Source organism: Lithobates pipiens, unplaced genomic scaffold (assembly GCF_037356315.1).
Source record: "Lithobates pipiens isolate NorthernLeopardFrog02 unplaced genomic scaffold, aLitPip1_a1.2 Scaffold_16, whole genome shotgun sequence".
Classification (NCBI taxonomy): Eukaryota; Metazoa; Chordata; class Amphibia; order Anura; family Ranidae; genus Lithobates; species Lithobates pipiens.
Window position 1 is genome coordinate 357,872,724 of NW_027507748.1, and position 15,082 is coordinate 357,887,805.

Sequence of the window (15,082 nt, forward strand, 5' to 3'; positions counted from 1 at the left end):
CAACAAATTCAAGTACCTTTTTCCAATAGGTACATTAATCTGTCACAAGCACAGACATTTTATATGCGGAGGCACAACAGAATTCTAAAGAATGTGAATGACACTCTTTATGAATTCTAGAGATAATATCCTTTTGTAGAAGTAAAATGTACTAGCTGACCATTTCTGGGGGATATTTGTTTTTTGGAAAAATTGAGAAAACAGTGTATATAGATATAGATATAGATATATATATAGAGAGAGAGAGAGAGAGATACAGCAGCAACTTAGTGCTAGTGAAACATGAAGGACAGTTCTCTCAGTTGCATGTGGAGAAAGGTAATAGGTTTGCGTAGCCAGGTCCACTTTAGGAAGCGTGAGTGGAATGTATTGCTGTCATGTCACAAAGGGTTAGTATGTTAACATGCCACTGGAATGCAGAGATTCTTCCTCCTCCAGTCATAGCTCTTTCCTGAGGTTAGGGTCAGTGTGTGATTTTTGGCAGGCCCCAACAGGGAAGCACAATGCGAATGTGATTAAGCCAGCTTTTTCAGGCAACTTCCACTTAGGAAGTACCATTCCACTCGAAATAAAAACTAGTAAGAGAAAAATCATTGCAGGCTACTGTTGAGCAAACACCCGTCTTTTTTACCATCCTGCCAATAGAGGAAAGTAAAAGAGGGGGGTCTACCCAGAGACAAGAGAATGGAAAATTCCTTGTGATGGGACAAGTGAATTCAGTCAGGACCCATAGGATTAGACCCCATAATGCTTCAGAATTTCTGCCTATTTAGGAATTCCTTGACCATTTCCCAGCATGTACGTCACTATTAAATTCTTGACATATTTTTAAAGATCCAAGAAAATATGTTTCTGTTTTTAGGCTAAAAATTAAAATGACATATCGAGGGGGTGGAAATGAACACTAAAAATAAGTAGTGCTACGTAGAGCTGTAGCATCTAGCTTTGCGCATAGAATACTTTTCAAATTTATGTTAGCCAGCAAAAGTGCTTATTGAAGGTTTGTAAAAAGTATCACAGAACTCCATACGGAAACCATTGGAATCCCATTGGTGACCTCTTCATAAAGGAACATTTCTTAGATAGATCCACGCCCTTCTAGAGCAATAACCAACACAGCAGGGTTGTAAATGATTTCATAACAATCAGACTGAGCTACCTTATTCTAATGAATTATAAAATGCTTTTACTACCTGAGTAAATCATTATGCTGCTGTACTGTCCCAGGTACCTGTGCTAAATAACACTATTCAGCTTCTGCATGCAGCTGGTGGCACTGGGGGGGTGATCACCTATACCTCACACACCATAAAAAGATTACCTGCAAAAGACAAAACAACAAACGCAAGTGCTAAAATCCATTATCTCCATTATCCAGGTTCGAAGTGTAGTTATTTTGCTAAGGTAGCTGTATGTCTATGAAGAGAAGCTCGTATAGGACACAGGAAAACCAGTTGTTTCTTATATAGGTTTCCTTTCCCAGTTGGGGTGAGTAGCACATGGAGGGTTTCCATTTATTTGTTTACTGTTAGAAGTGCCAGAAGTGCGCTTTTATGTCTTGGACTCTGTATTGCGCAGTAAAGAAGTGGTCATGGTCCTATCTTGATTTGCATTGTCTAACATGGATTTTTCCCTGCACGGAATTATGTATATATTATACCAGATGTTCTCCATGTTGTTTCTTGCAGTGCTGACTCTTAAATTCTCCACTATGTAGGTAAACATGGACAGTGATGTTCTTCCATCCCACTTTAATGCTGCAGATAAGTGGCCAGGGATGATCCATGAGCCACTTGATCAAGGCAACTGTGCTGGTTCCTGGGCATTCTCCACTGCAGGTATCCATATTTCTGAAACTTTTTTCTGTGAAGAAAGGTGTCTATTTATCAATGTTTTTAGTCAAGATTTCACACAACATTTATCCAAGATTGACTTTTCGCCTAAGAGCCATTGTGAAAAATAGGTGAATCTTGGGTGAAAATTGATAAATAGACCTCTAATAGTATTAATATAGTGAAATTATATGCCTTTAGTAAATTCCACACATAAAATATTGAAAAAGTATTGAAAATGTAACCTGAAATGTACAGTTTTTGATGCACAGAGAAAATGGTATACCCATAACAGAGGTAAACCAGAAGGAAATGACCATTTGAGTCACAGTTCTTAAAGGAGAGCTGAAGGCAAACTTTTTCTACATTTTGGATAGAGTAAGGAAGGATTATAACCCCGGCCAGCTTTTATTTTGCCATGTGTGTCCTATTTGGGAGATGTCACTTCATGTCCAAAAACTGGAAGTAAGAGGAAATCCTTCCAAAATGAGGGAAATCCCTGGTAGTGACCACTAAAAAATTTTTACATTTCTTTTACTTTCTGTGATAATGGTCACCAAGACATATATAGAGGGTGGATCTCTCTAATGGGAGACAGGTGTTGTAATCCCTTCCAACTCTATATAAGTGCCAGTACACACTGGAATGCTATGCAGGAAACCTGTGTTCTATGTGCGCTTTGCACACCTCGTTCAAAACGTGCTGTCCCCATGTCTGCGATCTGCAGCGATTGTCAGTGTAAAGTTAACGACACCCCAATCACAGATGGCAAACGCAGTGTGTTTTTAAAATGAATTGATGGACTACCTTTGGGGTGATGCAGAGCAATTTCAGGCCATTTAAATGAACGGGCTGAAAACGCACTGCACTCAAATTGCACAGGAATGCAAGCATGTTTCTGTGCAATTCCTTGCGTGATCTAATCCTAAAACACATGCAAACAAGTTACCTTCAGGTATACTTTAACCCTTGCAGCAAGAAGTCTAGCAATATCATGACTGCACATTGCTGATAAAGTTTAGATATTTTTAAAATTAGATCTGTTATTATTTAAGAAGAAATGTACTGTATAAGGGAGAGCATGATATTTTTAAAAAATCAATAGCTATTCAATTTGCTAAAATTGAAATCTAAAAAATTAACTAAAAATTATTATTATTATTATTTTTATTATAATGAATATTATACAGGATTTATATAGCGCCAACAGTTTACGTAGCGCTTTACAACATTAGGGGAGACATTACAATACAATACAATTAAAGGCAGGGGGAATCAGAGAGCCCTGCTCGTTAGAGCTTACAATCTAGGAAGGAGGGTCAAGTTATACAAAAGGGTAATAGCTGTGGGGAATGAGCTCATGGAGAAAATAGTGCAGTTGTTAGATGGGGGCAGGATAGGCTTCTCTGAAGAGGAAAGTTTTCAGGGATCACCTAAAAGTGGATACATTTTGAGACATTCTGACAGATTGTGGTAGTGAATTCCAGAGGATGGGCGAGGTTCGGGAGAAGTCCTGGAGGCAGATATGGGAGGTGGTGATGAAGGAGCTAGTAAGCAGGAGGTCTTGGGAGGAATGAAGAGGGTGATTAGGTTGGTATTTTGAGACTAGGCTAGTGATGTAGCTGGGGGCAGAATTGTGGATGGCTTTGTAAGTAAGTGTTAGTATTTTGAATTTATTCGTTGGGCAAGTGGCAGCCAATGAAGGGATTGGCAGAGAGGGGTAGCAGACACTGTGCAGTTTGTAAGGTGGAGTCTGGCAGCAGCATTCATGATGGACTGAAGGGGGGATAGTCTATTTAAAGGTGAGTCAATGAGGAGGGAGTTGCAGTAGTCAAGGAGCTTTGTGGTATCATTGGTTAGAAAGGGACGTAATTTAGAGATGTTTCAGAGGTTGAGCTTTGGAAAGTGATTGGATGTGGGGCCGAAAGGAGAGTTCAGAGTCCAGGATAACACCTAGCACCCTGACATGTGGGGATGGGTGGATGGTTGTGCCATTACTCTTGACAGAGAAGTCAGGGGAAGAGGCTCGTGGGGGAGGAAATATTATAAGTTTGGTTTTGGACAAGTTGAGTTTGAGGAAGTGTTGTGACATCCATACAGATATGTCTGTTAGTAAGTTAGTGATGCGTGAGGAGACTGATGAAGTGAGTTGAGGGGTGGAGAGATAGATTTGTGTGTCGTCAGCATAGAAATGATATTGAAAGTGTTAGTGGCTATCAGCTGACCCAGAGAAGAGGTGTAGATTGAAAATAAAAGAGGTCCAAGAATAGAACCTTGGGGGACTCCGAAAGAGAAGGGAAGAGGAGTGGAGGAAGTAGAATTGTTAGTGACACTGAAGGTGCGTTGGGATAGGTAGGATGAGAGCCACTGAAGAGCACAGTCACGGAGACCAAGGGAGTAAAGTTTTTTGAGGAGGAGGGGGTGGTGAACCATGTCAAAGGCAGCTGAAAGGTCCAGAAGTAGGAGTACAGGATAGTGTCCGTTGGTTTTTGCAGTTAGTAGGTCATTTGTGCGTTTTAAAAGAGCAATTTCTGTGGATTATTGAGGGCGAAATCCAGATTGAAGGGGATTAAGAAGGTTATTCTTAATGAGGTGGTCACTCAGTTGGTTGTAAACCAGGCATTCAAGGCGTTTAAAAATTAACCTGATAAATATATATATATATATATATATATATATATATATATATATATATATATATATATATATATATATATATATATATATATATATATATATATATATTCATCTTTGTAGCATCCCATTCACTGACAGCATAATTTAGCTTATTTAGCTTTTTTATTTTGGCACTGACTTTTGTTTTTTCTTGTTTAAGCCTAGTTAGCTAGGATGTGCTGAAAAGAAGAAATTTTAGGCAAGCATGATTTTTGAACCTCTTGCTCATGTGCCTGAATTTTAGATGAAATAGTTCTATAGTTAAGATATTGCAGTATTTTCCAAGCACAATGCATACATAAGCATTTATAGAGTTTTCAAAGAAAGCTTGTTTTTTCTTTTTAGTATTATTAAATTGCACTGGCCTGTTACGCAGACAGTTTAGATGCATATAATGCATATAATGCTTAGCATAGTATTTTTTTTAATTGTGTTGCCTTGATTTACAGTGCAGATGATTTCTGTGCCTGCTCTACTCTGAGAAATCTTATACAATGTTGAACAGTCTATGCAAATGTGGCAAACATTTGGTGTAAAATTAGAAATGTTGCACACACTTGACTTTCATAGTTTAATGTTTTGCGTAGTTCTAGGCTAAATTTTAACTATGTTCTTAAGAGCAAAAGAAGAAAGGGAAATTGTGACATCTTCAGGAATTCTTGAGATAGTACAAGCATATCGATTGAGTACTGTCCATGATACTTTTTTTATTTGCACTAACATATCATTTTTCATGGATGAGCTTTCGGGGTATGTCCACTTCTTCAAGGTCCAAGCAGTACTGATTCACAAAAGTTTTAGCAGAAGGTATAATGTTAAAAGAAAACAAAAAAACAAAACAAAACATAACAAAAAAAAAATATTTGTATATGTATGTGTTTGTTTTTCTTTTTCCTTTCCCTCTTTTTTATTTGTTTTGTTTTAACATTTTAGCTTCTGCTAAAACTTTTGTGAATCAGTACTGCTGGGACCTTGAAGAAGGGGGCATACCCCGAAAGCTTGTCCATGAAAAATGATATGTTAGTACAAATAAAAAAGTATTACGGATAGTACTCAGTTTTCTCTGTCACATTTGCACTAATACGGCTACAATCATCTCAAGTAAGCATATCGATTAAAATCCAAGGATATTCCAAGAACATACTGTATACATGCTTTTGTTATTTTGTATGTTGATCACAAGTTTTACTTGTCAATAATGCAAAATGTATGTATATAACAAGTGGTATTTTAAAAGTGGCTTGGCGTAGAAGGCTAATTAAAACTAAATTAAACTGCATTTATGCCTTTCTTCATCAGCTGTTGCCTCTGATAGACTTTCTATTCAGTCGATGGGTCACATGACTCCTGCTCTGTCTCCTCAAAATCTCATTTCTTGCGACACCAAAAACCAACATGGATGCAGAGGGGGCCGTGTGGATGGAGCATGGTGGTATCTCAGAAGAAGAGGGTAAGTGAATTGCATTTGTTTTTATCAATATCATTTAAGGTTTGTTCTAAATTAGACATAATAAACCTGGTTATTTTGTTTTGCAGAAATATTTGATTTTATAAACATTAACTATAGCAGTGATGGCAAACCTTGGCACCCCAGATGTTTTGGAAGTACATTTCCCATGATGCTCATGCACTCTGCAGTGTAGTTGAGCATCATGGGAAATGTAGTTCCAAAACATCTGGGGTTCCAAGGTTCATCAACACTGAACTATAGTAACTATACCTGGATAAAAAGAGTCTATATCCTAGATTGTAAGCTCTAACGAGCAGGGCCCTCTGATTCCCCCTGTCTTGAATTGTATTGTAATGTCTGCCCTAATGTTGTAAAGTGCTGTGTAAACTGTCGGTGCTATATCAATCCTGTATTATAATAATAATAATAATAATAATAATAATAATATTTCAGAAGTAGTCAAAGCGGAATCGTAAGCAGATTTACAATGAATATTAATTCAGCTTTAAAAACCTTTAATACATTATTAAATCAGTTTTTTTAATACAAGCATTTTAAGTACCTGAATTTGACCTGGTATCAACAACTTGCAGTCTCTGTAGAGGAGGGCTGGAGTGTAAGAGGAAGAAGAACAGGGATCCAATCAGTACATGTGCTGACAAAAAGCATGCCGAAAACAATAGAAAATAGAGTGACAGAGAGCTCATTTCTTTGCTGCTTCTCCTTTCACTGTCCAGTCACTTTCAATGGGTTGAATCATACTGGCTATAAGACTGAGGACATTTGGAGGCAGACATAGTACTACAGGGGGAATCACTGGATTGAATGGGAATATTGCAGTAAAGGCTGGTTTTGCTAGTTTATCTGTTAATGGCCAGTTCTATATTTTTATGTTTGGCGTGAGTTCCTATTTAAATGTATTGCATGTCATTCTTTGCATTCACACAATTTTTGCCACTGCGGCATCTGCACAGTTGAAAATTCTCCTTGTTTTTTAATCTGATATTATTCAAAATAATTCTTAATCTTTTGGACTGCACTTTTGTTATTATTTGTTCTTAATCTCATTAACATTTTACAGGTCTTTTGAGTATTCAATCTGCTTTCCTGAAAAAATTGTATTTCTCCTTCAGGGTTGTAACAGAGGATTGCTACCCATTTTCAGTTCAAAATACAAATGGAGCGTCTCCACCATGTATGATGCACAGCCGCTCTACAGGAAGAGGGAAGAGACAGGCCACTGCTCACTGCCCAAACCCGTATGCATCATCAAATGAGATCTACCAGTCAACACCAGCCTACCGCCTAGCATCCAATGTAAGTCTTTCTACAGAACTGATCAGTTTCTGGAAGCATCATAAGACTAGATCCAATAAAAAAAACGGACAAAGTGAAAAAGGAAAATATCTTCAAACAGACATGTTTAAACACACTTTTTTAGCTCCCACAAATTTTAATAAAAATTTGTTATATACCATAATGGATTAGAAAGAACTTATGGGAGAATCCAAACCCTTAAAGCTGAGTTCCAGGTATGCTTGTTTTTTGTTGTTGCAGAGTTACATAGGTTGAAGCATATTCCATCCTTTGCTGAGCCATGAGTAGCTCTCACTACTACAGAGATCCTCTCTGTCTTCAAATCCCTTGCCAATCAACCACCCTGCATAACTACCACGGGGGCTTCTATACTTGGCACCATTCAGAAAATGATTTGCAATTTCCTAATGAATGCAAGGAATTCTCTGTTTGGGTGAGATGGAGAGGTGGGGGGGGGGGGGGGGGGTGACATCACAATCTTTACCTTGTCCAATTAGAGAACACCTTGTATTCACTGAGAAAAATAGAAGGTGTTCTCCAAATGGCTCACATATCGAGGGGGTGACACCCCCTGTGGTTGCTATGCAGCCTCTTGGTTAACAGCGAGAATTACTGTAGAAGCTGCGGCTCCGGTATGGAACATGCACACTTACATTGGTCCAAAGTGGAAACTGAGATGTAACAATGCAAAATTAATAATACCTGGAATTCACTTAAATGGCTCTCGATTATTGGAACATGATTTTCACTGGGCACCAGGATCACCAATTCTTGGGCACAGTTGGCTACAGCAGATTCCTGGTCACATTTTTGGATAACTTCTTTCTAGCCTTGGCATCCTCCTATTGACCAACAAATGCAATGGGGCTGCATTTGTCAGTAGGAAGACATGGAGCATGCTCTCTTAGGAGCTGTGGTTATCCATCCCAGGGTTTTAGGCTCCGTTCATACCTGAGCGCATCGATTTATTGGCGTTTTCAGCCCTTTTTTAAAGCATTTTTGCAGCTTTTTACAAGCATTTTTGAAGCTTTTTACAAGCATTTTTAAAGCATTTTACAGCTTCAGGCATTTTTGTTTGGCCAGTAGAAAGCACTAGGAGGAGGAGAGGATCAGGAAATTAGGGGGGAAGAGGTGCTATTTGAGCAGGAAACGCTTGTAAAAGTCTCAGGTCAGGCATGTCTATTGATGTCTATGGGGCCAAAAATGCTTGTAATCTGCCAAAAAGAAGCTAATGTACCTTTTTTGAGCAACAGGTGTTTTGCTTCAGGCGCCAGAACGCTCAGATCTGAAAAGGGGCCATTGGAATGAATGGGATCTTGCTTGTTGAGCATTTTTAGAGCTTCAAGCAGAAAATCGCTCAGGTGTGAACGGGGTCTTAGGGTTTAATGGCTATCTAGGAATGTGAGCAGGTATTTGAGTAGAGTTCTTTTGGATATCTTATCAAAACAGCCAGCCTAAGTGAAGATGAGAGGTAAAGGAAATACTATATTACTTCCGAAATCAGAATAAAAGCTACAAACAAATTTGTTTTAAAAAGCTAATAATGATTAAAAATGAAATATTATATATTATAGGGCAGTGATGCCGAACCTTGGCACCCCAGATGTTTTGGAACTACATTTCCCATGATGCCCATGCACTCTGCAGTGTAGATGAGCATCATGGGAAATGTAGTTCCAAAACATCAGGCCAAGGTTCGCCATCACTGTTATAGGGGATGAGGAAAACCTACCAATAGAAAATCGTAAAGGCACCATAGATGAAAATGATATATGTTTCTGTGTTATGCTGCCCCCCTGCTTCTATAACTTGAGTCACTAACCTAGCATAAGTATGCAGATAAGATATTCTTATCTACATGCGTGTCAGGTCAGTGACTCATATTAGCTCCTATATTTCTCTCGTAACAGATTTACCTTAATAAAGGGATATTTATGATAGTTGTTTTAAAGAAACACCGCCCCCCCCAAAAAAAAAAAAAACAGATGTTTTAAGATTATGTATTCAAGCCTTTGACCTTGCTACTGGCCATTGAGGCCCCATCTTATTTGGGAGTCAGTAGGAAAGTGCAGCGGGTGGGAGGAAGCAGACTATAAAGAATCTGTTTGATTTCCATAAATTATGACATTTGCCGCATTGATGTCCATTTTAATAGCTATATTGTTATGCCTGCAGGAAAAAGAAATAATGAAAGAAATATATGAGAATGGTCCAGTACAAGGTACGTAGTACAGGGGACCTGCTTTACTAAATTAACCAGGGGAGCATCTGAAATCTGAACACATTAATATTCTCTCACATATTATTTGACTAAAGGTTTTAAGTCTTTTCTTCTTGCTCAGCTCCTCCATAGTAAAATTGCGTCGTCGTACTATAAATGTAGAAGCATGCAAGTCTCTGTAGATAAAATTGATCAAGCCATGTTATACACACAGGTTGACAGCAATGCCTCTTATGCCCCATACATACGGTCAAATTTTTCGATGGAAAATGTTCGATGGGAGCCTTTTCTTCCGACCATGTGTAGGCTCCATCGGACATTTTCCATCGGAATTTCCGTCGCACAAAATTTAGATCTGGTTCTCAACTTTTACGACCACAAAATCTGTTGTCGGATATTCCAATCGTGTGTACACAATTCCGACGCATAAATTTCCACGCATGCTTGGAATCAAGCAGAAGAGCCAAACTGGCTATTGAACTTCATTTTTTTGGCTCATTGTTCATGTTGTACGTCACCGCGTTCTTGACGTTCGCAATTTCCAACCAGTTTTGTGTGACCGTGTGTATGCAAGACAAGTTTGCCAACATCTGTCAGAAAAAATCCATGGATTTTGTGATCGGAATGTCCGATCGTGTGTGCGGGGCATTATTCTCTTATTCTTAACCATCCATGCTGCCAGTATAACTAATGTTTTAAATATCTCCTTTTTTAGCTATAATGGAGGTGCATGAAGATTTCTTTGTGTACAAAAGTGGAATCTATAGACACACACCTGTAATGGCAGGAGAACCAGAGCTGTACCGTCGTCACGGGACACATAGTGTAAAGATCACTGGGTGAGTAAGGGATTAGTCTGGCTAAGCCTGGATGTTTATTACATATATGAAAAAAATATAAGGAGGTATTAGCATACTGTCATAAACATACTTACATACAATAAAATACTCTTTGATTATAATCTATTGCACGTCATTGATGCTATAATAATATTTGAGTTTCCACAGAAACTGACCAAATCTGCAGTGTACCAGTTCTAAAAGATTCTGAGCTCTTGTATGTAACTTTTTGTTTCTTTTTTAAGACTTTTTTTTTTAGGACATTTCTAAGAACATACAAGCAGCTTATTAGAAGGAACTTCATTAGTTCTGGTTTGTGTTTGATAACCTATGATACAGTGCAAATGTTCAGATGTGAAGTTATGCCTCATAGTGTGGTCATCTTTTAATTGAAACCAACAAATCAATAAACCAAACCAACTGAACTCAATAAAGTAAAAGGTTGAATGGAATGCTTTAAATTGATTAAACTCTGAAGGACGCAACCTTAAAGTGGATCTTAAGGCTATACCTCCTTGACTATACTAGCTTGATTGCATCTTTTTCCTTTATGGGTGCTCAATCTGTGGCCCTCCAGCTGTTGCAGAACTACAAGTCCCATCATGCCTCTGCCTTTGGAAGTCATGCTTGTACCTGTAATCCGTGCAATGTCTCATGGGACTTGTAGTTTTGCAACAGCTGGAGGGACACAGGTTGAGCACCAATGAGTTGTTAGGCAGTGGTTACATGACTGATTCCTCTCTGTTCTCCTGGGTTTTTTTTAATCAAATTTTTATTTTTATTTTTTATAGTTATACAAGCAAAAACTATGTCAACTAAATTACTGAATATCAAAAATGATTAAATAGTATATATATATAAAAAAAAAACACAAGACGTTTCTGGTACCAAAGAACTTCAAGTTCCCCCACCTCTTTCTATTCCCCTCACACCGAATACAGGTTCATATGGATCCTACTGTCAATCTAGAGTGAGGAGTGTGTCTGGTCATGGCACAGCTTTAGTGGGAGTGGTCAGGCAACCTTTCTTAGCGACAACAGGGAGACATTGCAGGCCGAAGTTGTGTGCCCACACAGTCTTGTAGAACAGATGGACTGGGTAGAAACACTGCAGTAAGTTCTGTGGGAAGATGACCCACACCACCATTATTGGAAGATTCAACAAGTATGCAAGCGTAAGATGAATGGGAGCAGATATGTGGCTTGCACATAGAACAAAATATCTAACTATTGCACTGACAATTTGTGTTTTTTGCATTACATTTTAAGTGGAAGTACTTTACAAAGAGCATGTAGGCTTTAGATATGAAACTATGGTTTTAGATAATAAAAGCAGACTTCTGCAGACGGGATGTACATCATGTGCTGTTTTTCTAATATATGGAAATGGCTTTGGCCCTTGGGAATGATTGAGGAAATAGACCAGTCATAACAATCTACTACTACCTATCAAACTACTACCACACTACTTTCTCTGTTAGTCTATAATGCACACTTTATATTATATAAATAATATGTCAAAATCATTGACTTGGTGCAGTTAAAACATACCAGGTATGTATAAAACCTGCTTAGGCTCAAAATATGGCAACATTTTTGCATAACCACTTTAGCTCTCATACCATATATACTCCCTATAGATCAGTTCAGTTTTTACATTTCTGCCATTAGCCTGTACATAATTTTTAAAGCAGAAACAATGCTTACTTTTCTTGAGATTGTCTTGTAAAAAAAATTTTTATGCAAACCTAAAAAACAGCCCCTATTACAAAAAAGTTGAGACACTGTGTAAAATCTACATCAAAACAGAATACAATGTTTTGCAAATTTTATAAACTGTTATTTTATTCATAATAGAAAAGATATCAAATATATTTTGAAATGCATGGCAGCAACACATCTCAAAAAAGTTGGGACGAGGCCATGTTTACCACGGTGCTATCCAGTGTTTCACTGTGCAGGTGCTCATCAATCAGAATTGCTCTGGTATATCCCGGAAGCTCTGCACAGAGAAGAGGGAAAAGTGTGGGGATTTAAAATCTCCAGACTGTTGGACTGGCTGCGTGGGCACTGACAGTTCAGCATCCCCACAGGGGGAGTAGGTAACCGGTTGGGTTAGGGAGGGTGTACGATGTTGGTTCACCTGTTTTGTTAATTTGTCAGATTGTTTTAACTAACCTCATCCACTTGATGCTCAGCTAAATGAAATAGAGTACATATGAAAATAACAATGTTACTTTGTATCACTCTATCTCAATGAACAGTGTTTATAAAACACTGTGTCAGACAGGCATTTTTTGACAACAGCAGCTTCTACAACTGCTGTATTTACACAGCAATTCCCAACTAACAGTTTGAGAGTGAGGGATTGTCTGCAAATACAACAGGGGTAGTGGCAGGGGAGTAGAAAGACCGGGCTTACTACATACGCCCTGTGTACTTTGGTGAAACTATTGTGGGTATGTGTAACAGGCTGAAGGTCCGCAACTGTTTAAAATAAACCTAATGCCCCGTACACAAGTGGATTTTCCTTTGGAAAATACTCAGATAGTTTTTCCGACAGAATTACGCTCAAGCTTGGCTTGCATACGCACGGTCACAGAAAAGTTCTCTGAACCTTTGACTGTCAGGAACACGGTGACCTACAACACTACGATGTGCTGAGAAAATGAAGTTCAATGCTTCCGAGCATGCGTCGAATTGTTTCCGAGCATGCGTAGGAATTTTGCACAATCGGAATTTGTACAGACGATTGGAATGTCCGTTCGGAAATTTTTCCGACTGAAAAATAGAGAACCTGCTCTCAATCTTTTGCTGGCTGGAATTCTGCCAGCAAAAGTCAGATGGCGCATACACACGGTCGGAATTTCCATCCAAAAGCTCACATCTGACTTTTGCTGGCAGAAATTCTGATCGTGTGTATGGGGCATTACATAAAATTTTGCATTTATGCGCTATAGATCCAACGCAAGTCAGGAAAAAAAAACATGCATTAAGGAAAAAATATAGACAAAAGGCAGAAACTGCCAAGCTTTCAACATACAAATATCTCCCACTGCTGATTTTATTCGTTTTTATGAGAACAATGTGCTTATTAGCTGCCCACTTTGTTTACGGATGCACACACATACACAAATATGTCACAGTCTTGTCACTTGTAACATTTATTAATGTACTAGGCAAGGAAAGTTCACAGAAGGATACAAGCATAATGCTACTGTCCCTGAAATCTGCGGATGGGAGAGGCAGGAAGCATCACAGTAATCTCACGGGGGGGACATGCAGAGCCTTGAACTGAACATTATGTCCATACCAAGGAGACTATATAACATCCTGCCCTGCCCTTTCTATGTTGGGCCAAGCTAAGTCAAAGATGTGATGTCTGGCTGGGAATAGTAGGCACTAAAATAGAACAGGTAAAGAAATACAGAATAATATCATGAATGTGACAATGCATGCACTAAACAAGGTAGAGGCAAAGCGGTAAAAGCACTCATGGTTTTGTTGTACTAAAAGAATTAATAGGGAAGGTAGAGGAGCTAGATTACTTATATTGTCTAAAAAGATCTTGCTCGTTTCTAGCTTCAGTCTCAGCAAATTCCACACTGGCTATTTACTTAGGAATGTTCTCTAATGTTAACTCTGTCCCAGATATTAGACTGACCTCAAGCTGTGCCCGTCCCCATAGTAACACAGCACCCAGGCATGGCACTGTCCAAGCGTTAGCATAGAGAGGGCCATATTACATTTATAATTAACCATAACCATAAAATATTCAATGAGCGTGCCATCAGACAGAATCTTTACGTTTTTTAATGAAAATAGAGGCCTCTGTAAATATGTGGAGTTTCACCAGGTGAGTAGTCCTGCTCAGGGGTCCCCAAGTCCTGGGGAAAAAAGTGTGGGAACTCCTACCCAAGATCCACTCCCCCACCAAAAAAAAAAATTGGACATTGGGGCACATCAGGGCCCGGGGCACCTCAGGGCATGGGGCACATCAGGCCACATAGCACATCAGGGCACGGGGCACATGGCACATCAGAGCACATTATGGCACATCAGGGCACATAATGGGGAACATAGCACATCAGGGCACAGGGCACATAAGGGCATGGGGCACATCAGGGCACATAGCACATCAGGGCATGGGGCACATCAGGGCTCGGGGCACATGAATGCACATTATGGCACATCATGGGGCACATTCGGGCACATAGCACATCAGGGCACATTATGGGGCACATAGCCCATCAGGGCATGGGGCACATTAGGGCACATGGCACGGGGCACATTATGGCACATCAGGGCACATTATGGCACATCAGGGCACATTATGGGGCACATAGCACATCAGGGCATGGGGCACATCAGAGCACAGTATGGGGCACATAGCACATAAGGGCACAGGACACATAAGGGCGTGGGGCACATCAGGCCACATGGCACATTAGGGCACATAGCACATCAAGGCACATGGCACATCAGGGCGCAGGGCCCATCAGAGCACATTGGGGCACATTATGGCCACATAGCACATCAGGGCATATTATGGGGCACATAGTACATCAGGGCATGGGGCACATAGCACATCAGGGCATGGGGTACTTCAGGGCACATAGCACATCAATCAGGGCATATTATGGGGTACATAGCACATCAGGGCACGGGGCACATAGCACATCAGGGCATGGGGCACATTAGGGCACATCAGGGCACGGGGCACATGGCACATCGGGGTACATTATGGC

At 39.6% G+C, this 15,082-nt stretch overlaps 1 protein-coding gene across 2 annotated transcripts in view; it reads left to right on the plus strand.

Moving 5' to 3' along the window:
- The window catches only part of TINAGL1 (tubulointerstitial nephritis antigen like 1), a 96,682-nt gene that overhangs the window by 72,974 nt on the left and 8,626 nt on the right, over nucleotides 1–15,082 (plus strand). For both annotated transcript variants that reach the window (XM_077481944.1, XM_077481945.1), the window contains 5 exons: nucleotides 1,718–1,838; nucleotides 5,808–5,958; nucleotides 7,092–7,275; nucleotides 9,451–9,496; nucleotides 10,212–10,335. In XM_077481944.1, the coding sequence (XP_077338070.1) occupies nucleotides 1,718–1,838; nucleotides 5,808–5,958; nucleotides 7,092–7,275; nucleotides 9,451–9,496; nucleotides 10,212–10,335 (626 nt within the window). The remainder of the gene's footprint in view (nucleotides 1–1,717; nucleotides 1,839–5,807; nucleotides 5,959–7,091; nucleotides 7,276–9,450; nucleotides 9,497–10,211; nucleotides 10,336–15,082) is intronic.